Source organism: Hibiscus syriacus, unplaced genomic scaffold (genome assembly GCF_006381635.1).
Source record: "Hibiscus syriacus cultivar Baekdansim isolate YM2019G1 unplaced genomic scaffold, ASM638163v2 tig00000340_pilon, whole genome shotgun sequence".
Classification (NCBI taxonomy): domain Eukaryota; kingdom Viridiplantae; phylum Streptophyta; class Magnoliopsida; order Malvales; family Malvaceae; genus Hibiscus; species Hibiscus syriacus.
Genome location: NW_024061783.1, coordinates 11,482,679 through 11,510,334, shown reverse-complemented (window position 1 = coordinate 11,510,334; position 27,656 = coordinate 11,482,679). Strand labels below are relative to the sequence as shown.

The 27,656-nt window shown below is 31.7% G+C and overlaps 2 protein-coding genes, 1 long non-coding RNA gene and 1 pseudogene across 4 annotated transcripts in view; 1 reads left to right on the top strand and 3 right to left on the bottom strand.

The window, feature by feature from the left end:
• Window positions 1-10,368, top strand: part of LOC120204352 (replication factor C subunit 1-like) — a 29,275-nt gene extending 18,907 nt beyond the window's left edge. Inside the window, 1 exon segment of the mRNA XM_039204445.1 lies at window positions 10,358-10,368. The gene's annotated coding sequence lies outside the window, so the exon portion shown is untranslated.
• Window positions 1,920-6,071, bottom strand: LOC120204359. Of its 2 annotated transcripts, XR_005523931.1 has the most exons (4): window positions 5,770-6,071; window positions 3,530-3,602; window positions 3,391-3,484; window positions 1,920-1,964 (listed from the first exon to the last, which is right to left on the bottom strand). It is a non-coding gene; the product is annotated as an uncharacterized LOC120204359 (long non-coding RNA). The 2 variants fall into 2 exon arrangements; XR_005523930.1 differs by lacking the exon at window positions 1,920-1,964 and having other exon boundaries at window positions 3,094-3,484; window positions 5,770-6,056.
• LOC120204340 (CASP-like protein 1B2) lies at window positions 7,388-8,805 on the bottom strand. The gene is made up of 3 exons (XM_039204437.1): window positions 8,547-8,805; window positions 7,810-7,933; window positions 7,388-7,725 (listed from the first exon to the last, which is right to left on the bottom strand). The coding sequence occupies exons 1-3, from the start codon at window positions 8,768-8,770 to the stop codon at window positions 7,483-7,485; spliced, it is 591 nt and encodes a 196-aa protein (XP_039060368.1). The 5' UTR covers window positions 8,771-8,805; the 3' UTR covers window positions 7,388-7,482.
• A 634-nt stretch (window positions 10,369-11,002) lies between the features above and the next one.
• On the bottom strand, window positions 11,003-20,318 carry LOC120199894 (annotated as a pseudogene).
• Window positions 20,319-27,656: the final 7,338 nt, after the last annotated feature.

Genomic DNA, 27,656 nt, shown 5'->3' with positions numbered 1-27,656 from the left:
TCATTTTTTTTCAAAATTATACCAAAAGTTTATTTTTTTTTTCATTCTAATATCCCATCGTTAAAAACTTAACACTTTCGGTACCTAAATTATCGATTTTGATATGTTTTAGTACTAAAATATTCAATTTTTTTCCAAAACTTAAGTATGATTTAGGTAATAAACGTGTTTTGACACCTATACTTTTATTTTTATCAAAACTTAACGGTGTGATACTAAAATAAAATAAAAACTAAACTTTAGTTATAGTTTGGAAAAAAACTAGATTTTCACTTTTATCAAAACTTAAAGTTTAGGTATTAAAACGGATCAAAACTGATAGTTTAGGTATTAAATGTGTAGTTTACCCAAAATTTTAATCAAGATTCGGGTTACCCAACCTAATGAACAATAAATAAAAGATTTGAGGGGCAGCAGGTCATAAATTTATTATGTTATTAATCCATAAAGCAGCCTACTAATCCAGGAATAAAATTTTGATTGGAGGTTTAACTGATGAAAAATTCCGGTCATTGGGTCGATTGATAAATATAATTTTAAAAAATTTAATATTATTTTAGTATTAAATATAGTAAATACTAACGGTAAAATTCTGTAAAATATTTATGCTATTCAATTTATATGGATTGAGTCTTTTCATCAAAGTTCCTAATGATTTATTAAATGGTAATGTGAGATGTGGTTGTTGACGTTACACAATGACAGTAAATGTTACTTCAATGGGTATTGTTTTAATTAGGGATTTAATTATTTTTTTATTATCTGATAAAGATTTTTTTTAACTTTTGAAAAGTAAGATAGATTATTGTAAAAAAAATTTCAAAAATTGGAAAAATATAAATATCATATAATTATAGAAAACAAAAAAGAATCATATAAAATTATTTAAAAAAATAATGAAAAAATATAAAAATTTGATAAAAATCCTAAAATTATTTAATATTTATAAAAAAATATTAAAAATATAAAATGGAATCACAAAAATTATAGAAATTGTAAATAAGTTATAAAAATATAAAAGATAATACAAATTATAAAACTATTTGGAGTAGAAGCGTAAGAGAGAGAACTAAAGAGTGCAGACAACTCAAAAATTCTCTCTTTTATAGAAATATAAAATCCCTAGTTTTATTAAAAGGAGAAAATATTCTAAATTAAAATGAAAGTTTACAATTATAATTATAAATTAAACACATAATTAAGATGTTTTTTTTATTATCAATGACACAAAAAACTAGTCACTTAAGATCATATAAAGACTATACAAGGAAAATGTTAAAAAGTTAATCAAAAAATTTTGAACAAAGATAAATACAAACAGATTTAATTGCATTGAGAAACGAACTACAAAAAAGAGATCAAATTATTGAAAGACTATCGAACAAATCGTAAATCAAAGTTGAAAACTATCCATGAATACAAATACGTAGTTAAATCCAATAATAAGATTCAAAAATAGAGAAGATCAACATAATAACAGATAAGCGTCGTCTTGATCAGTCGTGGATTCGTGGTAAAGTCGAATTTAACCCTTAAAAAATAATAAAAACAATAATCAAACGATAAAAAGTGAGTAAAAAGAGAGGGAAAAAAACTTAAAGACAAAGGAACATGTGTCATAAAAAAGAAATATTAAAAATTAAAAAATAAGAGAAATAAAGATACAATATAAAATAAAATTTAAGAATATCGATGATCGGTAACTGGTATAAAGATTAATGCCACTACCCATCAACAGAGAAAACGAAAAGGAGCCAACGAGAAACCACAAATGAGAGAAACTAGGTTTTCAATTTGCTTTACAATTTAATGTAACTAAAAAATTACTAATCTAAATGTTTTAAAAAAACATTATGTTTATAGAAAAGCTCAACTATGGTCGAACATACGAGGAATGATGGCAAAAAAATATAGAATCTTTCACTTCCTTGCCTCACTTGTCTATTGTTTATTGTTTAGGATCTCTGTAGTAACAGAAATAAAAATTTATGTTACGAGTGAATTTACAAATTTTTAAAGAACAATAAAAGTATATTATCAATAAATATTAAAAATAATATTTAAATTATACAAGAATTTAAAAAATTTAAGAGGATGACTACCCGTCAACTCTCTCGATCCATCTTGAGTGAAAGCTAACATTAAAGTGAAGACGATGAGTGTGGATGTGGATTTCATTTTATCAAACAAGGAAATTAGATGGAAAAATGAATTACCTTCAAAGTATTTAAGGTCCGTTTGTTTTATGAAAAATAGATTTCGGATAATTATTTCCGTAAAATAAATTACATTCTTTAGGAAACAATTTTTGAAAATCAAGTTTCAAATTTTGGAATGTTAAGGTGGTGGTGTTTATTTAAGGTTTTAACTGTTCGTTTTGTACAATAAATTGAATTGAAACTAGAAATATGTATTTATTGATCCGAATCAATCCCACTTCTAATATTTCTTGAACTAAATTTATTAGTGCAATGTAACACAAACATTGTTGAAACCTATTATGCTGGAATTTAGGATTGACGAGAATGTCTCATGAATTTTCATATGCATAGGCATTATAATTTCATACCTGCATGCAAATATATATATATATATATATATATATATATATATATATATATATATATATATATATATATATATATATATATATATTGCGGAAAATTGAATACCTATATCGGACACGTACTCATCCAATAATCACACCCAAGTCTGAGTAACATAGATTTGCCCTCCACTCTAGATATGATATTGTGCCAACTCTTCTCTCTTTCACAAAGTAAATCTTTTAAAGGGGGTGAAAAAATAAAAGAAAGATCGTACAATTTTTGTCTATAGAGTACTAATATGAGCACTTCTACATCCCAAAAAACAATATCATTTAAGCCAATGTAGTTGCCAAGTATGTAATTTCTTAGTAGACTAAACTTGTTACTGAAATCATCTTATAAGCTGTAATAACTTGATGTATTAATTACAGGATATGTTGCTCCAGCTCTTCACTTTCCCTATTGTATCCATATCTGACACCCGTATATATTTTGACATGGGAATTAGGGTAGATCCCCAAATGTGTAGCAAAACTGAAAGAAATTTTTTTTTTGAGCATACCCTATTCGGACATATACCCATATCCTAAAATTATCCCCAAGTCTGAGTAACATAGATTACAGGCCAGCAGAGGGTTCAATTCATGCTTAGGATAGAAAAATGTTTAAATGTTGGTATTTTGAGAGAAATGGAATATGGGTTGTCAATAAATACTTAAACACAATGGCCAAAGAGTGTTATATGAATGAAAAATTTATATAAATGCAGATAGATGATCGAGTCCTCAAGTAGAAAATAAACGTCGCATGCTACAAAGAATAATGCTAATTCTTCACTTACAAGTGTAATGAATTCATGGTCTTTGCACCTCTCTGAAGGGTAATCTCATATGTACGATCACAAAGGTCTTGTAGAAACAATTTCAAGGCTTTAGCTGTAAGATTGCAAGGTAAAAAGCACGAATGTTACTGCCACTCACAAACTAAAACAAGCACTGCTAATGCAATCTTCCCAACATCTTCATCAGCTTGCATAATCTTTTTAATGAGAGCCTGAAAACAAATATTTCCAAAGTTTAAGCACTAATCACAACTAAAATCTACTAAAATATATAGGGAAAAAAACCTAGATAAGGGAATATCATTCCAAAAGATAGTATATAGACCCATGGTCCTAAAGCATATATAAAAAGTCACAGATATTTTTCTTCACTTGCCAAACTTTTTAATCACACTTTTATATACACAATTGAAAAAAAAGCTTCAAAGATGCAACAATGTTTCTAGTATGGAACTATAAAACTGTATATTAAAATTAAAAGCAATCAACATTATCTATTAGTATCTGGATTCTAATACAAAACAGCAAGCTCTCAGCAACTAAGATCATAAGAAACCAGACAATGTTTGTTAAACAATACAAGAGATCACAAAAACAAGAAGAAATGATCATTGCCACAGAGTTCCTTGTCACTCCATTTGGAGAGCATCACGTTGCAGGTCCTTACAAGTCACTGGTTTAATATCGTTGCCACAATGCAAGTAACCTACCATGAAGCTCACTCCTTTTATCAGGTTTTGATTTCAAATCAATTAAGAGAGTAGACAGAGCGCGAATTTCAACACCAAACAAGAACATGATGATCAACAAGAAACTAAACCTCTAGAAATCGGTAAGCAAGACATTCTGCAACCTATCATTTATCGCTCGATGTTATAACCCATTGTATGGCTATGTAAGACAATAGTATAGGACTTGATGAAAAACTATATTTCTGAAAGATTTTATAAGCCTACTTTAAAAAGAAAAGCAATTTCCAACAGTTGCATTAAAGAAACTCTTAAAGCCAATGTTACGTTAGCAAACTCATTGCTTAGTCCTATCTCTCTCTTAAAATCAAATTTAATTTCAATATGTTAAAAAAGCTATATAAGGCTTTAACATGATCCTTAACCCTCCTGTAGAAATCATTATGAAGTCCCCGATGAAACTGTCCAGCAAAGTGCCCTATCAATACTACTGAAATCCAAACTCCATTTAGTGATTCCAAAAAAAATGAAGTATGCTTTAGACTAAGAGAATAGTTGCTAATGCGTGAACAAAAGGACATACAGGCACATCAAGTGTGGAGTTGGCAATCACGGAGATCGTACCATAACTGCTCATTCTTAATAAGACAAAATTGATACAAGCAATTACTTAAGGATTCAAAACAGGCAGTTGAATTGATAATAATTTAATCACAATTACTGGGAAAATAACCAATGTCAAGTTTCAACTACTTTAGTATTTGTACCTTGTGGAGAATCAAACAACTCTCTGTTCTTGCTTCAAGTAAAGGAAATATACGATAACAAAAAGATCATTGACATTTCAACATGAGAGCTCAGACAGGTAGATCAAAACTAAACCATGCTCAAAACCACATTAGTTTTGCACAACCTTTGAAGAGTGATATCTTTTTCTAAAGAAGCTAAAATATTCTGAACAAAACAAAAACATTTAGATTACTTGGCACCGTCAAATTCCAAGCAGATAAGAAAAAAAGTGAACATATGCTACACATTTCAAAAGAGTTTGCATAAATTAAACCACATCTATAGAAATCAATTAGACTGCCAATCAACAACAGCATTAAAGAGCAAAAAAATCAGCAACATCTATGTTGCTGAATAACACAAAATACAAACATAAACCACATGGTCCAACCTAATCGTCATAAAATCAATTAACTGAATAATAGTATCAAATCACTTAATTTGTTTGAACCAACCAAAGCCTTAAAAAACACATAAAAATTAGGAAGACATAACCTCGATAGCTAGAAAAGATTGACCAATTTTGTAGAAATCATCCAAAAAAAATTAGCGAACCATAAAACAACCTACATGGTGTTTTCATAGAACAGCCAAAAGAAAAGAACCCTCTTAAAATGATTATGATAAACAAAAACCTAACAACATACTCCATGGAAATTATATGAAGTTAAAAAATAATCAACTATAATTTTAAAAACCCTAACTGCTGGAATTGGAAACATTATCAATATGGTCAATCTCCTACAAATAGAAATTGCAACAACAAAAACAATCACAAAAACAGGAACCCAAAAAGACCCAGCTTTCAATTTCAGGAGAATCAATCAAGAATCAAATACCTAAAACAAATTAACAAAAAATAAAGAAAAGCAAAAAGAAAACAAAAAGGTAGGAAGCTTACGGCTGGGAAACGGGTATCGAGCTTCTTCCTCATGGTTTGGTTGACAGATTTGGATCATTAATTTATTAAAATATTGAAAACAAAAAAGAGAAAAGAAAAAAAAACGATCCTCTTTTCTTTTCGGAAAAAAAAGAACTTTCAGAAGGAAATCATTATTGCCCTAATCATTTCAAATGAGAAAATGAAAACTAACATAAAACGCCACCACCCATCGCAGATCCGAACACAGCTTTTTCTTTTAGATCATATAAAAACCAAACAAAAAAACGAAATTCTATGTTTCAAAACCGAATGTACGACCGTACAAGTTCGACAAAAGAAGCAAAAATAAAATATGTTTTTGCAAGTGAAGTGTAAATTGGTTGGTAAGGTTACAGCTTGAATACATGAAAGTTTCGACAGTCCAATAGTTATTGGAAACGTTTACATAGCGAGTACTTTATTCCTGAGCTAATTGACATTTCTACACATGTAATGTTCTTATTGGAGTGTACCTACAGTTCTGTGACTGACCGACAATATTTGTCGGATATTTGTTTCTTAGGTAAGTTACCTTTTTTATCATTAAACTTTCTTCCTAATCCTATTTTGGTGACTAAAATTTAAATTATTTTAATTTAATCACTCAATTTTCGAATTAATCATGTTGTAGTCATTCCACCTATAAATAATTAACGGTGTTATGACATGAAAACCTACGTCAAAATGATGTTATTTTAATTTCATACAACAAAAATTTAAATTTAGACAAAAACTACATATAGTAAAAGGTTAAATTTAATTTGATTAAATTTTTCTAATTTCGTTCAAATAATGTACTTTATTTAAATCTCATTTGATTTTAAAATTTAATAAAATATTATTTTATATTATTTTAATTTGAGAAATTTAATTTGAACGAAATTAAAAAAAATTAAATCTTATTTGATTAATTCTGATTCTGTAAACCCTACATTAAATTTATAGAAAATTCAATCAAAATATTATGACTACACTGTATTTTAATTATAATAGTTATTATGGAAAATTGATTAAGGACTGGGATTTTTAGTCAAAGCTTACTACACTATGCGTGACATGTTTTTATTGGACTTTTTAATAAAAATATTTTTTATTTTAATATTTTAATTTTTGAATCGACACTCTTTCTTACTACACTATGCGTGACATGTTTTTATTGGACTTTTTAATAAAAATATTTTTTATTTTAATATTTTAATTTTTGAATCGACACTCTTTCTTGACATGTAGTTAAAGACGCGTTCTATTTTGATCACAAATTTGAAAATATAAGATTTGAACGAAATTAAATTTAAAAGATGTTATTTTATTTGAAAAAATTAGAATAAATAAATAAAAATTAAGTAATAAAATATTATTTGATTTAAAATTTAATAAAATTTTTATTATATAATGCTTTTTACGGTGAAAATAAATGTTACTTTTCAAAGTAGAACAAAGAAATTAAGAGTAAGAGTAATAGAAAAGAATTTGTTAAGTGACTTTGATAAAATTTAATGTTATTCTCAGTCTTGAATTCGAACAACTGCATCTACATTGTTAATACGATAAGAAAGTTCTGAACAGATTTCGAACAGATTTCGAAAAAATAAAGTAATTGAAGAAGAATAGTAGGACATAGATTTGAAAAGTAAAACAGAAAACTAGTATGAAATAGTAATAGAGTCCATGGGAATGGTTTGAGGTTTAGGGTTAATTATTGTTGTGAGAAATATGGGACGATGAGTTTGCAAGTTTAAGGATAGAGATGAAGGAAACGAGAAGCATGAAAGCCAGTGCAAGAAATGAGGCAATAAGAGCTCCGGCACCACGGTCGCAGTACGTCCCAAATTTATCACAAATCTTGTCCCACCTCGCATGAGAATTGCCATTCTTCCCCAGCTCCGCCATGAACACCGCCGCATTTGCTCCACCAGATAACAATGCCACGTTCAGCTACCCCATCGACCAAAATATAAACAAAAGCAAGCTCTGAGTACGTAAAAGTAAAAAAACAACTGTACGTAGTAGTCGACCTACCATGTCCAAAATAGCAACCATGGGAAAGCGGAAGCCCTTGTAATCCAACTTGCTCCTCAACAGATCCACCATTATCATCACCAAGTTATGGATGCTCACCAGTCCATTAGCCATAACAAAGAACCTGTATGCCATGCAAAATATGGAACACTACAATTACTCATGAGACAATGATAAAAAAATACCCTTATCGTTTAACTAAATAGTCATTTTGACATATATTCTTTTTTTTTGAAACATTTTGGTATCTAACGTTTCATTTTGAGACAAAAAGACCCTTCGATGGATGAAAACCATTAGTCAACAAACACACTCTAAAATATGTATATTTTTGCCCTAAAATAAAACATCATGGGCCAAAATGCTCTAAGATAAAGTGACTATTTAGTAAACGTTATGAGTATTTTTGTCTTAAAATAAAATGTTGGGTCAAAATACTCTAAAAAAAATAGAGGCCAAAATAATTGTTTAGTTAAACGTTAGACATTTTTTACATTCTCAATGTTCATAATATGTGTATATAATGAAGGACAATGAATGAATATGATAAAAAGCATGGACGAATGCAAGATTTTATGTTAGGACGCGAATTTATAAAATTTAAGTATCGAAAACATATTATCAATAGAAAATATACAAGAAAAAAACTAAAATATAAGAGAATTTGAAAAGTTCAAGAGACGACTGTCTCCACCCGCCCCGTCTGTCCATCCCTAATAAAGAGATAGGTTTCTTACACAAATGCTGGGGTGTGGTTAAACTTGGCAGTGAGAGTAAGCTTGAGAGGGGTGGTTCCAATTGTGGCGACCACGAAAGTTTTGGTTTGTTTGTTGAGAACCATGACAAGAGTTGCAGCTGCTGCAGCAAGAAATGCCAGCAATCTAAGCACCAGCAAGGTCCATCTATTCCTTGGGTTGGACCAGATAAACATGGGCAATTTCTCTCCACTTTGTACAGCCATGGAAGAACCAGAGGTAGCTAGCTAGAGTTGATGGAAGAAGCTGTTGAAGGTTGATGAATGACCAGATTTATCCATTTATAAAGGTTAAATAAGTATTGTGGGATGTCACGAAATCAAATGGTTGAGTCCAACAATTAACCAAATTAAGGTCGGGTGTTGTAACCAATAACCATCCACTTTTACCACTTTACATAATGTAGGTGTTGGTAGTTGTGAATTTTTTTCTTCTATCACTCTTATTTGGTACCCTAAATATATGGTTTGGTGGAGAAATTGTCAATTGCAGGGATATAATTAGTAAAGAATTCTTTAAAATATTACCCATGGAATTAGTTTAAGCGGTAAGAGTTTGATATCATTTAAGTAAATCTCGAGTTTGAAGCCTTGTGCACGTAGGTAATCTCCGTTGGGAGACTCACCCACCGAAGACATGTGTATGACTTGGGTCGATCTAAATTAATCAAGGCAAAACACTGAAAAATCGAGAGGGCAAAAAAAATTTCTTTAAAATGTTATTTGCAAATTACGGAAGAATAATGATGTATTTTGTTAATTTTGAAATTAATATATGCAAATTGTGCAAGCACGTTTTTAATTCCTTGAAACTTGTTTATAATAATACTTTTGGAATTAAAAAACTTGTTAGAACATTTAAGAAATTTCGTAACTCCTAAGTTATCATTACATACATCGTTTTAAATATACTAAATTTCTTACCAAAGTATAAGGAATTTTGTAAACCCTAAAACTTTATGATTACAACTTTCCTTACAAATCTACAAAGCTCTTCATAATGTAAGAAATTCCTAATTCTTGACAACCCTAAAGCCCTACCATTACCAAATCCCATACCTTACTGATTTCCTTTAGAATTTATAAGAAATTGTCATTCCTAAAGTTTTTTAAATAAGGACATACATCGACCCCGCCAAAGTGTATATTATACGATGCTTATGTAATTTTCTAATATTATAGTTTTAAGAATTGCAAAATTCCACAATTAAGTTTCATTTAATAAGGACATAGTTTTTTTTAAATATTTTTTGTGTCGCCTTCTCTTTCCTTTTTATTTAATCAACGATGACATTAATCTTAAAGTTGGTTACCAACTATTGGTGATTATTAGTTCTCTAGTTATTCTTCGTACTATATATATCCTTTGTTTTCCTTTTCTTTCCTTTTTCTTTTTTTTAGTATTTTTTTCAATTTTAAATAAAAATCTATACTCACGTGACACTTTTCATTGCTTTTGTGGCAAGTTTTTTCTGTGTTCTTGTGGCATATTTCTTTTGGCTTTTGATACGTTTTTCACATATCTTTGTGGTCGTTTTGATGCTCGTGCAAAGACCCCAACGACATTTATTTCCTGATTGGTTTACCGGTGGTCACGTATAGTTATATCCCCTCTTTAGTAAAATGTTGTTTAGCGATATAATTAAAATTGTGCATTCGATTCACTCACCATTCCTTAATCACTTCGTAAAACGTTTTGTTCGACATAGAAGAGTTTTCTAAAGGTTATTGGATTCTTTTGATGTTGGACGTTATTCTCAATAATTTTTTTTTTATTTTTCTTCGTATCTTTAGGTTTAATATTTTTGTTGTTTGAATGTGTCGTAATTCTAATTCCTTTAATTGTTTTTATTATTAAAATCTAGTTGTCATTATTAAAAAAAAGAATTGCAAAATTTCTGAACCTATTGAATTAACTTTAGTTGTAAAAAAAAATATTTTTCTCCTTAAAGGACTCAGATTCAAGCAACTACATCTACATAATATGTATGTATTATTAATAAATTAAAAAAATTCTAAATAGATAGTACCTTAGAATTATTCCCTTATTCATTTCTCCTGTGATGCAATAAAATAAGAACATGTTGTTTAATAGTTGCAATGACCTTGCACAACTTTTCAAGCGGCTCTGATTCAAACAACTACATCTGCATAATATATACGCATAATATCACATTCATATAGAACCAGCTGCATGTGAATTAATAAATGTTGTACTACTTTAAAGTTTGCAGACTTTATATGCTCATTTGCACGGTATATATTTCACATTGCTCAAAATGTGTGGTTAGTTATACCCCCTACAACCGCACTAAACTAAATTCAAATTCATCTATTAATTTTTCGGAGGGTGCTTACTTCCACTCCCATATAGTTTTGTATTGGCATGCAGAAACTTCATGCTCCTGAAGAACACCATCCTTGGGTTGAATGCCCCTTCTAAAGACAGCAATCTGTGTAGCATATCCCGGTTCCTGGTCCGACAATAAGAATCCTCGGACGAAAAGAACTGAGTGCAATGTTACCAAACAGACTGGCCTGGTCCTCCTCCATATGTTCAATCACCTATTCATTTTCAAAATGTAAGAAGCAATCGAAAGGAAACTGCATTCTTTTTATTGTTAAGACCAACATCTTTAAAGCCATCATTTCACCATTTAATATATCATTCTACTAGTGTTGTGAAGAGCACAAGGTGCAATCTAGGCACTAAACCATTAAATTGCTTGAAGCATAAAGCATAAAGATTGAACATATATAGGTTTGAATAGTGTTGTTCTTGACTTATTAAGTAATATTTTGTTTTAATAATATCATCACAAGATTCATAATTACAAAGATTGAACATGTATAGGTTTGCTCAAGTCTTTTAATAAAGAATAAAGACTACAAAGATGTAAAACATAAGAAAAAGTAAGTGTACGCACCGTTTCTTAAAAACACAATCCGCATGTTAGAAGTATGTGCATCACCAATGTAGCATCAACTATCAACGGTTTGCAGGCAAAGGTTCATTAAAAGGGTTAGTTCTAAATACCTCTAAGCATGTGCCGAGATCAAATCCACACAACCGAGAATCAAACTCTGTGATAGAACCATCATAGAGAATGGCAGATTTTATACTCCTACACGGTGCATCAGGATCTGACTGCATGACTAGTTTTGAATGAAGAACCTGTGCCATGAAGATATCAAAAATATTTAGCAACCACACACTTTCACTTCTGAAAATATATTAGCACACAGATAACATAATTTAAAATCCTTATCCACACATTTATGCAACAATGGAATAATTTATTTATTCATACACTTTCACTTCTGAAAATATATTAGCACACAGATAACATAATTTAAAATCCTTATCCACACATTTATGCAACAATGGAATAATTTATTTTATTCATATCTTTCAAATGGTGCTCAAAATTGATCTACTCAAATTCATTTGGCCATATATAAACCCCAAATATGCTGGAACACACCTTTGCTGCACGACTAAGGCTCTTCTGTGAAATATCAACTCCAGCAATTGTTTCCAAAGAAGTTGGATACTCCAACAAAGACTCCAGTAAACTACCAGAGCCACATCCAAAATCAACCTACAACAGAATAAGTCTCACGCTGAACTTTTTTATTATCAACACTAACAAAAAAGAGGAAAAAAGACAAATACCAAAGAAGTAACACAAGATTGTTTAATCTGTTGCACTGCATATTCTATACGTTGCTTTGGGAGTGGTGGGCTGAAAAGTGCCTGCTCCATTCTGTCTTCTGGGGGTTCTGTAACCTGCAACAAGATGATCGAGTACTCCAAGCAGCAAGCTAATGCAACGAAAACCATGCATAGCCAATTAGATCTCTCAAACAATTTAAAGAAAAATGCCACAAGAATAAAATAAGCTCCGTTTATTGCTACTAATATTAGTTGCCCACACGAATGCTTCAAGTAAATATACAATAAACATATAGTTTCAATTGTATATACAATTGAAGTGCATATTAACTGACATTAACATAGTAAAGTGTTTCATGTGCAAAATATATTACACTTCCCCTGCTGACCACAATTTTTTTTAATCAAAGTGATTCGTTCATTCAGAGATTTAGACACTACCAAAACATTGCAGGCAGTTCACATTCCTAGTCAAGGATAGGAAATTTATCAACTATTATTTAGTATTTCAAAATGTGTTTACTCACGTGAAGATAAGAATGCAAGAGCATTTTCCGAATCCTTAGCTGCAGCCAAAACCAAATCTTCAGGAGGCAACTCTGTATAGAAACAAGCAGACTGGCCAACAGACATCTGAGAGACAACAGCTTCAAGACAGGGAATTACTGCTCCAGTCCCCATCTCAAACTCAAACTCCTCAATACTTTCAAGAAGCTCTTTCTGAAGTTCACCTTTTGTCACCAAAGATAAAGAATCACATACACACGAAAGGGATCCATTAGACGGGCAAAGACCAGAATCTGGACCTTCTATATTTACAGAGCTCGCATCATTTTCCACCACGCAATAGGACTCGGGATCTTTCCCTACCAAAGTTCCATTCTGCCGACAGTTATAAACTGATAGGCATCGTTCAACTTCCATGGAAAAATTTTGTGGATAAAACTTAATGCCAAATACATTGGCTAATTGTTTTTGCTTCTCCAAAGGCATAGCTGTGTCCTTAAAATATGCGTTCAACCATGATCGTTGTACGCTACGGTACGGGAACGTGGAACGGGATCACAATTCACTAGGTCCCTAAAATTCGGTACGAGAAGAGGTAGACTCATTTCGGATTGCTCCGGTACGATGTACCATATAAATTGGTACGATGTACCAGTTTCTTAGGTTGTTATTTTTCTACATCAAATTTTATAAGTAACTATAAATAATAGGAATAAAATAAAAGAAATTAAAACTTACTTAACTGAAATAACACATAAAAAAACAAGGATTTAAACAGCTATTTACCTTTAACCAAAAACACGAAAATGGGAAAAAGTCAAAACGATTGCGTTTTTTTTTAAAACAAATTTTAGAATCCATTTTATTCAAGACCAAACCTGTTCATATTACAAAATCAATACCTATTTACAAGATAAATCCAATAAAAAATGTTCATTATAAGAGTTTCTCAGCCCATTTATAGCCCAATATACTTGAATTTCAAAAATTAAAAAATTGGTCTTCTTTGCCTTGTTTCTGCCGCGGGTTTTGGCAGGTAAATGAGGTGGGGCCTTGCTTTTATTAAATTAATAATTTTGGTATTTTCTAGGATTGCCAACTCATCAAACCAAGTGAAGAAAACATAAATCAACTTGGACCATTGATGAGCTTTGATCCAAGGTCCCTAATTCCTAGCCACTTCATCCATCCAAGTCAAACAAATACAAATCACTTAGAGCCCTTGGTTGAAGGCTTGATCCTAAGGTTCCCGTCACGCCACGTCATCAATCCATAGGAGAAAACACAAAGTGTTTTAAGCCATTAGATCTACTTTGATCCAAGGGTGGGAAGGTTGGATCATCATCATAAGCTAAAACGGGCTTATTATCATTTTGTTTTATTTCTTAGTTTTGAGAGAGAGAGAGAGAGAGAGGGAGGGAGATACAACCGGCGTCCAGATTCTGATGGTTTTTCGTCGCGTCATCGACGGCCGTCACCGTACGTCGGCGTCGGAATTAAAAGAGAGATGTCACCCGAAGCGTTTCCTCACCCTTGTTTCAGATCCAAGGTTAGTTTTGCCTAAAAATGTGTCTATCAACTTTTTTCGTCTCCGACGATTTTAGAACGACCTGGAACGCGTTCGTACGAATCGTATAAGCTTTCGTACCAAATCGCGATTTTGGAACGACTGGAACGCGTTCGTACCGCGTTTTAGATCGCAGCGTTCAGTACGTAGATCGTGGGCTATTGAGCGTTTTATGTAACTATAATACAGACTATCGGGTGCACACTCCAAAATCAAATTTTGACACCTAGAGTATATTTTTACTTCACAAGTAAAACTACTTCCAAATCCCACTGATTTTGCATCAACAGAACCATTTCCGCTGACATACTCTCTCTCTTGCTCAGCTGATTCTGGAACCTCAGGTTTCTTGTTTGATCTTGACGACTCCGATGATGCTTTTAAAGGAATATTTGAAATGCAAAAGACATGATCTACTAGTCGGTACTAGCGACAGAATGAACTGAGAATTTCCCTTGGGAAGGAACCCTTCCAGTTTGTCCTTGTAGTAAATGTCAGGGGCAACTCAGCAGCAAGTATAGCTTCTCTGGACAATTTATAAACTCCACTTGGTATTTTACTTATAAGCATTCTGCATAAGTCCATCCAAAAAGATTATACAGTAAACATTGACAAACTCGAGAGATGCATCAAACAAGAAATATCACTAATGACAGATAACTTATTGAATAAGCAGCCATATTGCAGCGAAGTAAGGTTGTGTGGCTTGATTATCAAGGGCTTGGCTCCCACGTGTAGAGAGAATACCCCTCAGTTCCACTTCTTCCAACAACTTTACACTTCATCATCAGTCAATGAAGTATTCATAGTGTGTTAATGAAAAGCTTTCCAGGGCAATTGACACCTACTCCTTTGTCTTCAATGAAATGAAGTACTCGGGACATTTTTGCCGCAGCACAAGCTTAATAAAGTAGTTCGAGGAAATTAATATTGAAAATCCATTTAGATAAAGTTCAAGGGCACTCTTTTCCTCCTTCCTATGTCCTTCATGTTATTGTTGCAACACGGAGGGTATGAAGGGGTTTTTTAATCAAAAATAAAAAATATTGAAAATCCATTTAGATATCTAGATATTGATGATTTTGGAAATTTTTGAAATGGAGTTTAATACAGATAGTGACTGGTACTTTCTATAAAATCCAAAGTTAATCCCTAGACTTTAGGATTAGTTATATATATATATATATACATATACATATATATATTTCCTTGTTTAGGTAGTTTCGTTTAAATAAAGAGATTAGGAAGATTGTTTCATAAAATATCTATTTTTCCTTGATTTAAGGGATTTGTTCGTTGCTATAACTAAGGATCATACCAGTTGTCATACTTCTATATATTAAAGCAGTCTTGATTATGAAAGTAAGCCAGAGCTTTCCTCTTTGAAATTCTTTACTTTCTTTCTTAGGTCGATGCATTGAGGTAGTATAGTGCTTACAATTGCATAAGTTTGAAAGATGACATGGGAAGACCTAAAACTATCTGGAACTGAGATTTATTATGATTTGACTTTGAATTCCATAACAGAAGGCACTTCAAAAGAAAAAATTGAGCTTGATTTCTAAGCCCTTCAAGTTCAAACAAATCAAAGTAAGACATACTAACAGTATTATGTGAATGAAGAAACCTTTAACAAATGAAATAGTATAGGAGAAATATGATTGCAAGTTTATATGTGAATGAAGAAACCTGTCATATGATTGCAAGGTGACATCTTCATGAAAAAGATCTTGGCCTTTCCAAGTGTAACCAATGGAAGCCAAAATTGAATCACCATATATATCTTGGCCACAAATATAGGTGGCCCTTGCATTTAAAGTCCCTCCAAGTGTAATAGCTTTAGCATTTAAAAGATCAGATGACTTATCCAGCAGATATGACTTTGGAGCCGCAAAGTAAATTCTTGTTTCAGACGAAGCTTTACCAATAGTCCTGTTGAGAACTAATGAGAGTGAGTTCCTTACTGAAGTTATTTGACATGATTAATAATAGATCAAATTTTGTCAATAATATATATAATTAAATATATTATTTATAACATTAAAGGTTATTTGATGTTAAGAATGGAAATTAAAATACTCTTTCGAACAATAAAAAGAAATTAACAAGGTAGTTTTGCTGTGAAGCGGCCCAACCTAAATCTGGTTTTAACCTAAAATGTTACTCTATCCAACTTAAAAAATTATAAAATTGGTAATAATTCCGGTTACAAATGAGAATGTTATATTGCGGTGGGTTTTAACTTAAAATGTTATTTGTCTGCTCTAAAAAGTAAGACAATTGGTAATAATTTTGATTACAACCGAGAATGTTTTGACAATAACTTTTTATGTTGCAACCGGAATAGTTTTGCAATTTACATGAATTGTTACCCAGTTTACTCTAAAAAGTTACACTCTTGGTATATTAACCGGTTGCATTTGACTCATCCAAATTAACATACTTTTTTATATTAATAATAACTGTGAAAATGTAAGATTAATAAGACAAAATAAGTAGATAACAACTCGAGTATATAATAATTTTAGGGGTCTTTCCTTGGTAGTTATTTAAGAATGCAAGGTTTTGCTTCGCATCGTAACCAGGTCAAACTAAATCTTCAAGGACCATGCTGCAGAATTTCCATTTATAACAGTTTCAACATTCCTGGAGATGAAAACCATGTTGCCATCTGATAATCCAAGCTTTTGTGCAATTGCGTCAAGGTAATAACCTGCTGTTGAAATATTAAGTATCACTGGTTCAACAGCCTTTTTCAGGTGAACATGGTATATGTAAGGCCATAATTGTTATGTATTCAGCGACATCAGACTGTTGAGATATTGATGATTCTATGACATCAGAAGGATAAGGATCTTTCCTCCAAATCGAAAACTGTCCCTCAGGATTAACAACCAACTCTGGTAATCCAGCTGACCAAGAAAGGATCAGATTCCACCGTGGGATTAATTATTTTGCAAAGATTATTGGGTTTTCCGTCACATATAGCAATAACAGAAGCAGGAACTGAACCATTGAGATCCCCAATTCTGCGTAAATCTTCTTTGAAGTCACTGCTCAGAGGATGCAGGACTGAAAGGAACTTATTCAATGATGAAAAAAATAAAGATAGGAAAGATCAGAATGAAAATGATTTAATTTAAAGAAATAGGAATATGCCCCTATAATATAAAAAATAGATAAAATTGACATTAATGCATGATAAAGAGATGAAGATAACTTAATAAATGAGTAAATAAAGCAGAGTTAAGAAAAGCTGCCCATTGCAACTAAATATCTTGTGCTTGTAGAGAGAACAAGAGGAAAAGGCCAGGTGAAGAAGAAAGCCATTCTATTGAACTTGCTTAGTGAAGATGAATCAGGAAGCAACACATTCTTCAAAATAAAATTTTCACCCTAACTTATTCAAATTTGGACAAATGTCAGGATAAGTTAGCTTCCCCAAGCTCCCGGCAAGCAAGGGTAAGAAAAATGTCATATACTGTTATCTAGAATCTTTTCTTCTATTCTAGTAGAAAGTTATACAGTTCAATGCAAACAATTGATTACTTGATGTACAATGAAATAAGAATAAAAGCCCACAGACAATTCCATGTTTACATGCATCATGGTTACTAGTTGTGTATAGTTTGAGAAAAAGATAGTAGCATAAACATACATACACCCCCACCCCCAATTAATGCACTTTGAAATGCACTAATCCACTCCATTACTGACAGACACCAAACAAAAAATAGTCCACCAACCTCATCTGAGAATATATATTTGATGCGAGCAATCAACTCTCTCCATGTTTCCTCTGCTGTGGGACTATCTGCAGAAGGCTTGATCCCAAGCTGCAATTTTAAATTAGAAATACAGAAAATTAAGAAGATGATAATAAGAATGACATTTTAACAGGAGATTGCTTGGGTAATAAGAATTAGGTAAATGACCTAATAATTAGATATCTAGAGGGAAAAACAAACTTAAAAGATTACTCTCCACTATACACAAATTATAGAACTGTTAAGGCTTAAAATAAACTAGGATATGCCAAATTTGTATGTTTAATTTAAGTTTCATGCAAACAGAAAAAAAATTACTCTTCAGTCACATTATTCATTTCTGAAAAGAAAAAGACAACGTGTTACATCCACATATAGACTTATATATCCCAAAGTTATTATAAACTCAAAGATACAGAACAAGGGTCTCAGAATTGTAATGCATACAATACGATGACATTGTACCTTAACGGTAGCACTCTTAAAAATAGCTTAACAAATTAACTATTTATGAGATTGTACAAAAGTGTAGAGTTATATTTGTACGAGTTAAATGTCAGCTCCAAAAGCTATGGAAGTTAAATTGAGATAAACAAGTTCCTATGTTCCTTGCAGGAAATTTGGTTACAAGCTTCCACAGTGCAAAGTCAAACTTGAGTAGTAACAAATCCTTGCATTACCAGGAAAAATTTTTGAGATATTTATTTGAAAATGAAAGAAGAACTAGATGAGGATGAAGGAGAAATCTAAAGTACTATTATTAAAGAAAGCAGATAATATATCAAAGCTTAATATGATGACAATATAATAGCAACCTCTAATGAACAAAGAGTTCAATGGTAAGGTCAGGAAGGTGAGCATCAAGGTTCAAAAGACTCCAAAAAGAATTCAGACTTGAAGGAACATACTCCGAAAAAAGAAAAAAAAAACAAAACCAACAACAAGATATTGCATCCACGAACAACCATTTACACAGTTACAAACAGACAACGAAATTAGCCTAATTAATTTTAAATATAAAAGGATTCAGACCTAAAGGAAAATATTCAGACAAAAGAAGAAAAAAACATCAACGATAGGATATTGCATCTACTAACAATCATTTACATGGTTACAAATAGAAAATGGTATTAACCTAATTAATTTTAAATATCTGTGCAACAGAAAGTTTAGACAGAATTAACAAGAAGATGGTTTAACATAAAAGGTGCATCAATTGCAATTTCCTTTTGAGATACATCAGGAAGAGTTAGTAAAAATCAAAAAATTCCAAAATGATAAGAATCATGCCTTATGTTTGAATACCTTATTATACACTTTTAAACTTCAAGAACCCAAGTAAGAAAGTTGACTATAGTTCAAGCAAAATATATATATATATTATATATATATAAGTTCTGAAATTAACTCAAAATATTATCAAACTTTTCATCAAAAAAAGCTTACTTCAAACTAATGGCTTTCAAGCTACAACCTTGTAACCGTAACAACCAAAGAACACCTATTTAACTGTTCTAAATAGCAAAGTGAAGGTTTTTTCTCTATCTAGTTTCACTATATATTCCACAACCTATCACCAAAACTCACAATAAAACAAACAATGCTGCTACTCAAATGCCTATCAAACTAGAATTATAACGAAATCGATATGGTGAGCAAGGTGATGTAAACCTTTTTCAACGCCATCTGAGCAGCAGACTGCTCAGCGTCTTTCTTTTTCTTAAAGGACTCAGACACAACAGTAAAATCCGGAAGCTCCAAGGTACAACGATAAATGCAAGGCCCCCTTTGAAGGATTGCTAATCGTGGGCATTAGGTTCCTCTACTTCCTCTACCGTATAAGAAGTTTTACTCCCAAACTTTTGGTGTATAATAGCCTTTGGCGTAAGCGTTGGCTTTCTTATTGCCTGTGCCAACGATCCTTCAGTTTCCATGTGACCTCCAGGTGTTTGAATAAACCAATCTAGAAAATCAAACTTGCATTTCACCAATGGCACAAACTAAACCCTAAACCATATAATAAAAAATCAAAAAGAAAAATAGTACCCTAACCACATTCTATACAATCAACCGAGAAAATCATAGAAAATGAAAATATAGAAATGAAGAAAGACCCGTTAATTTCCTGAATGGTGGAAGATTGAAATCTATTGTGTTATGAATATGAAGTTAATTCCAACTCCAGAATCAATGTTCTGCAATTGCCAAACACAGAGATGAGAAGAACAGAAAATTTTGAATAGAAAAAGGCAGCGTGTGGCCATACAAGAAGGGAGAAGGACGGAAGTCCTTGAGGAACAAGTTGGGGAAAGAAAAATACTTTTACGGTAAGTAGACCCATTTATTATTGGGTAAACTACGAATTTGGTATCTAAACTATCAGTTTTGATATGTTTTAATACTTAAACTTTTAATTTTTCAAAAACATACCTAAAATTTAGGTTTTGTTTTATAATAGTACCCGTCGGTAAGTTTTTAAAAAAAATGAAAATTTAGGTACCAAAACACGTTTAGTACTTAAATCATATTTCAGTTTTTTTAAAAAAATTAAAAATTTAGGTACTAAAACGGATTAAAATTGATAGTTTTTGTACTAAACGAGTTAAGTTTTAACAACGGTGTATTAAAATGAAACAAAAAGTAAACTTTAAGTATGATTTTGAAAAAGTCAAAAGTTTATGTACTAAAATATATCAAAACTGATAGTTTAGATACTAAATACATAATTTACCCTTTATTATTTAGGTTTCAATAATACGAGTTCCCCATACTATGCCAAAAATTAAAATTTAGTTTTTATAAATTTAACTTTCAGACATTTTAGTCACAATTTATAATTTTTATTTGAAAAGTTTTCTTGTTTAATCACAATATATAACATATTGATCGAGTAATTTAAATTGAGTGATAAAAATATTCTATTATTTTTATTTAAGAATTTTGATCAATAACTAAACAAAGAGAACTAAACAAATTATTTTTATTCTTATAGTAAGACAACAATTAATAATAAAATTAAATATAAATTAGATTAATAGAGAAATTAATAGAAGAATCAATATTTTTAAATAAAAAATAATATAATAACTCAATATTATAAAATAATATAAAAATTAAATTTTTAACTCATGAACTAAATGATTTTAGTGGCTAAGTGATGATTATTATCTCTCGAGATCTTAAATTTGAGCACGACGTTTGTAAAAGTGTTTGATCATTTATTGTCTAATGATTAGGAGCATTTCGAACATATACTACCTTATAGTCATCCCAACTAATCAAAAAAATATTATTAAACTCTTTCTTTAATAATAAATTTGTTGTTTCATTTTCGCATGTAGGTTTGTATTGATCTAAAAGCAAATCATTTGTTATATGTGATTTATTATTATTAAAATACTTTAAACTTTAAAAATGAATTATTAAAAAACATTTAGATAAAAAATTAAAATATAATATTAAAATATTACTGTATTTACCAATTAAAATTATCTTTTTTTTAATGAGAAAGAAATAAAGCTAATAAAAGCCTCAACTAGAGGCGCACGACTGCTTCGTAAATTACCAAGGAAACGATCGTAATTTATCTTTTATTTTCATTAAAATAAATAAATTTATAAGAAATAATTAAAAGTAACGTATAAAATTTATTTAGAGTATTTAGAGAGAGTAGATGAATTTAATATATATATATATGAATGAAAGAATAAAATAATATTTTAAAATAACGAAACTAAAAGGTAAAACAATTTATAATAAAATATCAATTTTTTAATAGTACATGATTATTACAGGATAATATATGTTTAAAATTTTCTTAATTTATTTTTTAATATGGCTAATTTAAAATATTTTATTAAAGTGGTGATATCAACTCAATTATAAAAATGTTAAAATATTATATTAAATCTATTTTTAAAGATAAATTTTTAATTTAATATTTTTAATATAATATTTTGTTAAAATAATTATTTTAAAAACATATAAATATGTAATTTTTTCAGTATATAGATTTTATAAAAAAATTCATTTATTTAAAAAAAGTAATTCATTATTTAAAATAGTTATAATCATATAACTTCATCAAAATTATAAATATATTGTGGGCGGAAAAAAGAAATAGGGAAATGCAACTAATGGAAATTTATTTAGGGATTTATGGCATTTGCTACAGTGTTTTGGAACTCGTAACAAGGGTATGACGAGTTTCATTAAATATATTTTTTATTAGAGCTCATCACGAGGGTATGATAAGTTTCGTAGATGAATTTCATAAAATATAAGTTTTTATTAGAACTTGTCAGGTTCTCATAACAAATTCTAATAAAAAATTATACTTCATGGAACTTATCATGCTCTCGTTACGAGTTCTTAATCCACTGTAACAAATGTTTAGAGCCCAACATAATTTTTCACCAACCATATATTCAAATTATTTTTGGTGCCAACATTATTAGGCTAATTTTCCCTAATATATATAGTTAGGATCCATTTACACAATATAATTTTTTTTAGTTTTACATAGATTTACGATTGTTGAACAAGTGAAAATAGACGATTGAAATTAATAATAAGAAATAAGAATATATTCATAGGAAAACACAAGAAAATAATTTTATTCTTCTATTTTTACTCTATTAACGATTCTAAAAAGGTGTGAAACTATAAGTTTTACACGGGATCTGGTAATGGACGCTACAAACCATGGAGTTTCTTTGATCGTGTGAGTTTCAAAGCCTTCATAACTTTATTGTAGAATGTATGGAACCGAAGAAATAAATGAATCTTTATCTTCTACTAAAATAGAATTCACATCGATTGACGAGCTGAACCTAAGTCGACCTACTATTGATGATGAAAGTCCTCCAACTAAAAGAACATGTCCTGTTTTTGTTTTCTATATTCTTGTATCATGTTTTTCATCCAAATGAGGTAATTCTTAAGATAATTTTACAAAATATAATCACCTGAAAATATCATATCATCAAAAGAAACATGGGATACATTTAATTCAACATGTGAAGCATGTACCTATAACATACTAGTAATGTCACACTCCATGTTAGGGGTTGAGTTTATGTCTCTAAATTGATTGGACTAACTTGGAATTTTCAAGAGTTTTCTGGGTGTTGTAATGAATACCCAAAAGTATAGGGACATACTGCTTAATTATCTCAAAAGTTTAGCCATTTAGAAAACACGTTACTCTTCGTCTTCTTTCTTTTCCCATTTTTTTAAAACTGTTAACACTTCATATTTTCTCTCAAGCACTCTTAAGTTTTTCATTGATTTATTGTCGTGCAAGTTGCCATTGTCGACACCTCCCACACATCGTTGCTCCTCTCGTCGACCTGATCAAAATCCACCCAACCTCGTATCCAAAGTCGTTGTCGTTAGTGGGGATGAAGAGAGGGAACTTTCGATTTCTTAGAAATTGTATTTCCATTGCGCATCGTCGTAAACCGACCTTGATAAGGTACTCGTACTTTAAAATATATTTCTTAATTTTTCATAATTTCTGGAGCAGCAGAGGGAACCCCACGTGTCCCACGTGTCGCCTGCTATGAGTGGGGAATGTTTTTCTGGTAAACCGATCGAGTTGCTTGAACTTGTTCGATCTGAACTAGACCTGTGTGGGGCGAACCAGACCCAACCTATTGGTCAGACCCATTAACACATTAACTTTGACCTATTGATCGTTAACCATTGACTTTAACCGTTGAATTTTTTTGAATACCTCTACCCTAACGTTTTTCGACGTCATGAGTCTGTTTTGCCAAATTCTAACTAGAAATCCTCCGTTTTCCATTCTTTTTAATTATGTAGACTTTTTTATTGTAATTATTATTCAAAAATTATCTTACTCGTGATTAATTGTTTGTGAAGGTGACCCGATCTCTCCCGAGCGCTCGCTAGTAGACCTAAATTCGTCTCATCATGTTCATATTAATCTTGATGGTTTGAATAGAGTTTCAAGTACGATGTTTTAACTTGTTGTTTGCGAATTGTGACTACTAAATATGGTGTTTAACTTGTTGTTTGCGAATTGTGACTACTAAATATGGTTGTGAAAATATGTGCAAGTATACACAATCAAACTAGTAATATAGTGATGAGTGAGTATCGTATCCACAGGGATTGGAGGAAATTTATAAGTTCAATCACAACAATTTACTATTTCACCTAAGTATAGTTAGTAACGATACATACAAATGAGAATGATGTGGAAAAATGAAATGGTTATTGGTGAGAATGGAATGATGGTGTAATGTAATATGGTAGCAAATGGAAATGTCGTGGCAAAGTAGATGGAAATGTCTTGGCAAAATTAAATTGAGTATAGTGGAATCAATTGAAAATGTAAAGGTAAAACGAAATGTAAACATTGGATTTGATTAAAATGACTTTAGACTCCTCACACAACAAGCTACTACGGGAATGAATGATATGAGTCACTTAGGAAATTTAAGTCTACTTCTCAGGATGGTCTTACTTATATGCCTTATTTGCCCGACAGAGTTTACTAATAGTGCCCTATGTTATCTCTAGTCATGGGACTCGACAGGTTCAAAATGTCATGGAAAAACCTATTGGCGTTAGCAAGTGCAGGGATCCTATTGGTTTGGATAACATAATATGTCATGGCAATTTTACTCAGCGGCAGCACTAGAATCTAACCTCTCGACCTAGCACTACTCCTTTTAGTCGATTGAAATCCTAGCCTTATGTCTAAGGTTGGATTATGTCTAGTTACTATCTAGAACCGCTTGCTTAAGTGGATCCTCCCTAGTTTATCTCGAACACTAAGGATATGCTACTTAGTCATTCTCTCGAACACTAAGCAATCTCCTAAGGAATGGCTACTCTCATAGCTCCTACAACCTTAAGGTATTAAACATCATAAGCAAAACAAATAACAACATACAAAAATAATCATCCATTAAAATAAAACTTAAGTATCCATAAGTAACTCCCACCAAATAAGACTAGTTCATGGTGGGGTTCGAATATTACAAGCAACAAGGCATGAAATTAATCTGTTCCATACAACCCAAATAAGATAAAAGAGAGCAAACAACAAAGGGATGGAGGAAAAGCCTTCAACGTGCACTTCCGAAGCTCCCCTCAGCCACTATGAACTGCCCCAACTCGCTAACTCCTATCGAACGCCTAGCTCGCCACTCCCTCTAGCTTGTTAATGGAGGAATAACATGGAAAAAACGATTGAGGGAAAAATGAGAGATCTTATTCTCTTTAAAATCAAGCTCAAGACGCCGTGTAAAGTCTCTTTTAATTCTGGTGGCTTCATCTCCTATTTATAAGGGGGATAAACCTAAGTTCTCTTCACGTGAGGGGATGAGTAGATGTGGCAGTGGTCCCTTCCTGGGTAGGTTGCAACTGGGCGTGGTCCTGATAGGAACAGCCGACCCAAGTGGCAGATGTTCCCTCCTAGGTGACTAATGGTTGAGGGTATGTAAGGACAAGGACAATTGGCTCTTGAAAATATCATCTTTCATATTTTCCGCTTCCAAATGGTGTCCAATTTAGTATTTTCATTCTGCTCAGCAATCCCAGCATGTCATGGCAATTCTCTTAGCTTATCCTTGCTCCCAAATCATGCACATAATCAAACAAAATACCTACCCCATAACACAATATCATTTACAAAATAAAATGTCACGAAAAAATATATTTTCACCATATGCAACTATATGCTCCCAAATGCATCTATATGATCCTATATGAGCTCTTAGACAATCAATAACTTAAGTGAAAATCCCTAAATATGGTTTTTTTGCAAAGTTATCACACCCCCAAACTTAAGATATTGTTTGTTCTCAAGAAATGGATAGTATTAAGCAAAAAAAATATCATGACAAGTTCAAGTTCAAGCTAGTCATATGGGATAGAGTTTCAGCCCTCAGCACAGTTGGCCTCAACATGCTAGACTAGTTTGAGAAATCAAGTACTGTTCCCTAGGGAAATATCCTTTGTGTGAGTGTGTGTGTAATTGTATCAAGTCCATGCTTAACAAATCTAGAAAATTTCTAAGCAAGCTCTCTTGTTTTGCCACGACATTTACAAGTTCACTCCCACATTGTTTTTTAACTGCTACAAGGGGAGTCAGCCCATCACACCTACCATCCCACACTCTAGGTGTAAGGGAGTATACCTTCCACCCCCGAGCTAGTCAGGTAGAGTCATCCCGTGACTACTTTCATTCACTCATATGTCGTGGCTGCCATTTATTTAATTGCAGTTTTTAGGCAATGCCATGGCATAACAGAGTGTCCCTCTACAGATATACTGAAGCATTTATTCGCAATTTTGTTTTTTATGTTTTTTATGCAGGATTTTCATAATTCATTATCAAAGTTTTATGCCAAGGCATGCAAGAGTTCTCTTATAAAAAATTTCTAAGTTTCTTAAGCATGAAAAACATACAATCATGTATCAAAAGTTACAAAGAAGCAAATCCTAGAGTTGGTTCTATCATTCTCAACAGTCATGTACATTCAATTCTAGCCATAAAGAGTTCACCATCATCAGCATTCATTCTACTAATACTATCATGCAATGAATTAAGAACCCTACCTTCCCTAAACTTGAGAGAAACATTGTCCTTAATGCTAAATAAAAACTAAGTAAAACTAGACTACATGCTATGCAATGTAATGCAATGCAATGCAATGCAAGGTACCTTGACTATTTATGATGATGGTGGTGTGACAGCCATGCAACGTGGCCGCTTGCGCTATTATGTGGGGCTGGAGTGTTCAGAATCTGATGCTGGTGCAGTAGGGGAGTTCTAAGGCCTTCAGGGATCGGGGAGACTTGAGGCTCCTCACGTCGAGACACCTTCTTCAACTGACATCGACTCATTCGCAGAGGGATTTGCTATGGCATTTTTTATTGTACGTCCTCAGCCGTACGGGTCTCACATGCCTTCTACATGGGTCCCTAAAAATTCAAATTAACTTTAATTAATCCTAAAATAACTGAATAAAAAGTAAAATAGAATAAAATAAACATTTATTTATGTATAGGAGTAAATTTAAAATATCAAGGTATCTTCAAAATACTTAGAAAAATTCTGGTATCTTTCAAAAAGAGTGTCGATTTTGTCACGCAAGGGCAAAGCTCCTTGATAAGCCTTCAAACGCTAACCGTTAACTATGAAAATGGACCCATCATCTACATTATTGATATCAACAATGCCATGAGGGTAGACACGGTGTACTTCAAAAGGTCCAGACCATCGTGGCTTTAGTTTGCCAGGAAAGAGCTTCAACCTCGAGTTTAAAAGAAGCACCTACTGGCCAATATGAAAATGCCTTGGCAAAAGCATTCGGTCATGACACTTCTTGGTTTTGTCTTTGTAAAGCTTGGTATTTTCATATTCTTGTGCTCAAAATTCTTTTATTTCATTCAGATCGAGTAAACGTTGCTCCCCATCTAGTTGCACGTCAAAGTTAAGCTTTTTGATATCCCAATATGCCTTATGCTCTAACTCCACAAGTAGGTGGTATGCTTTCCCATATACCATCTTGAAAGGTGACATTCCGAAGGTGTTTT

Bases quoted from the DNA above. Each gene is read 5' to 3' on its own strand.
- LOC120204340 (XM_039204437.1), bottom strand. From the start codon at position 8,770: ATGGCTGTACAAAGTGGAGAGAAATTGCCCATGTTTATCTGGTCCAAC. The intron at 7,934-8,546 runs GTAAGAAACCTA...CATGGCATACAG, and splicing joins AACCACACCCCAGCATTTGT to GTTCTTTGTTATGGCTAATG. The intron at 7,726-7,809 runs GTAGGTCGACTA...TCGATGGGGTAG, and splicing joins TGGTTGCTATTTTGGACATG to CTGAACGTGGCATTGTTATC.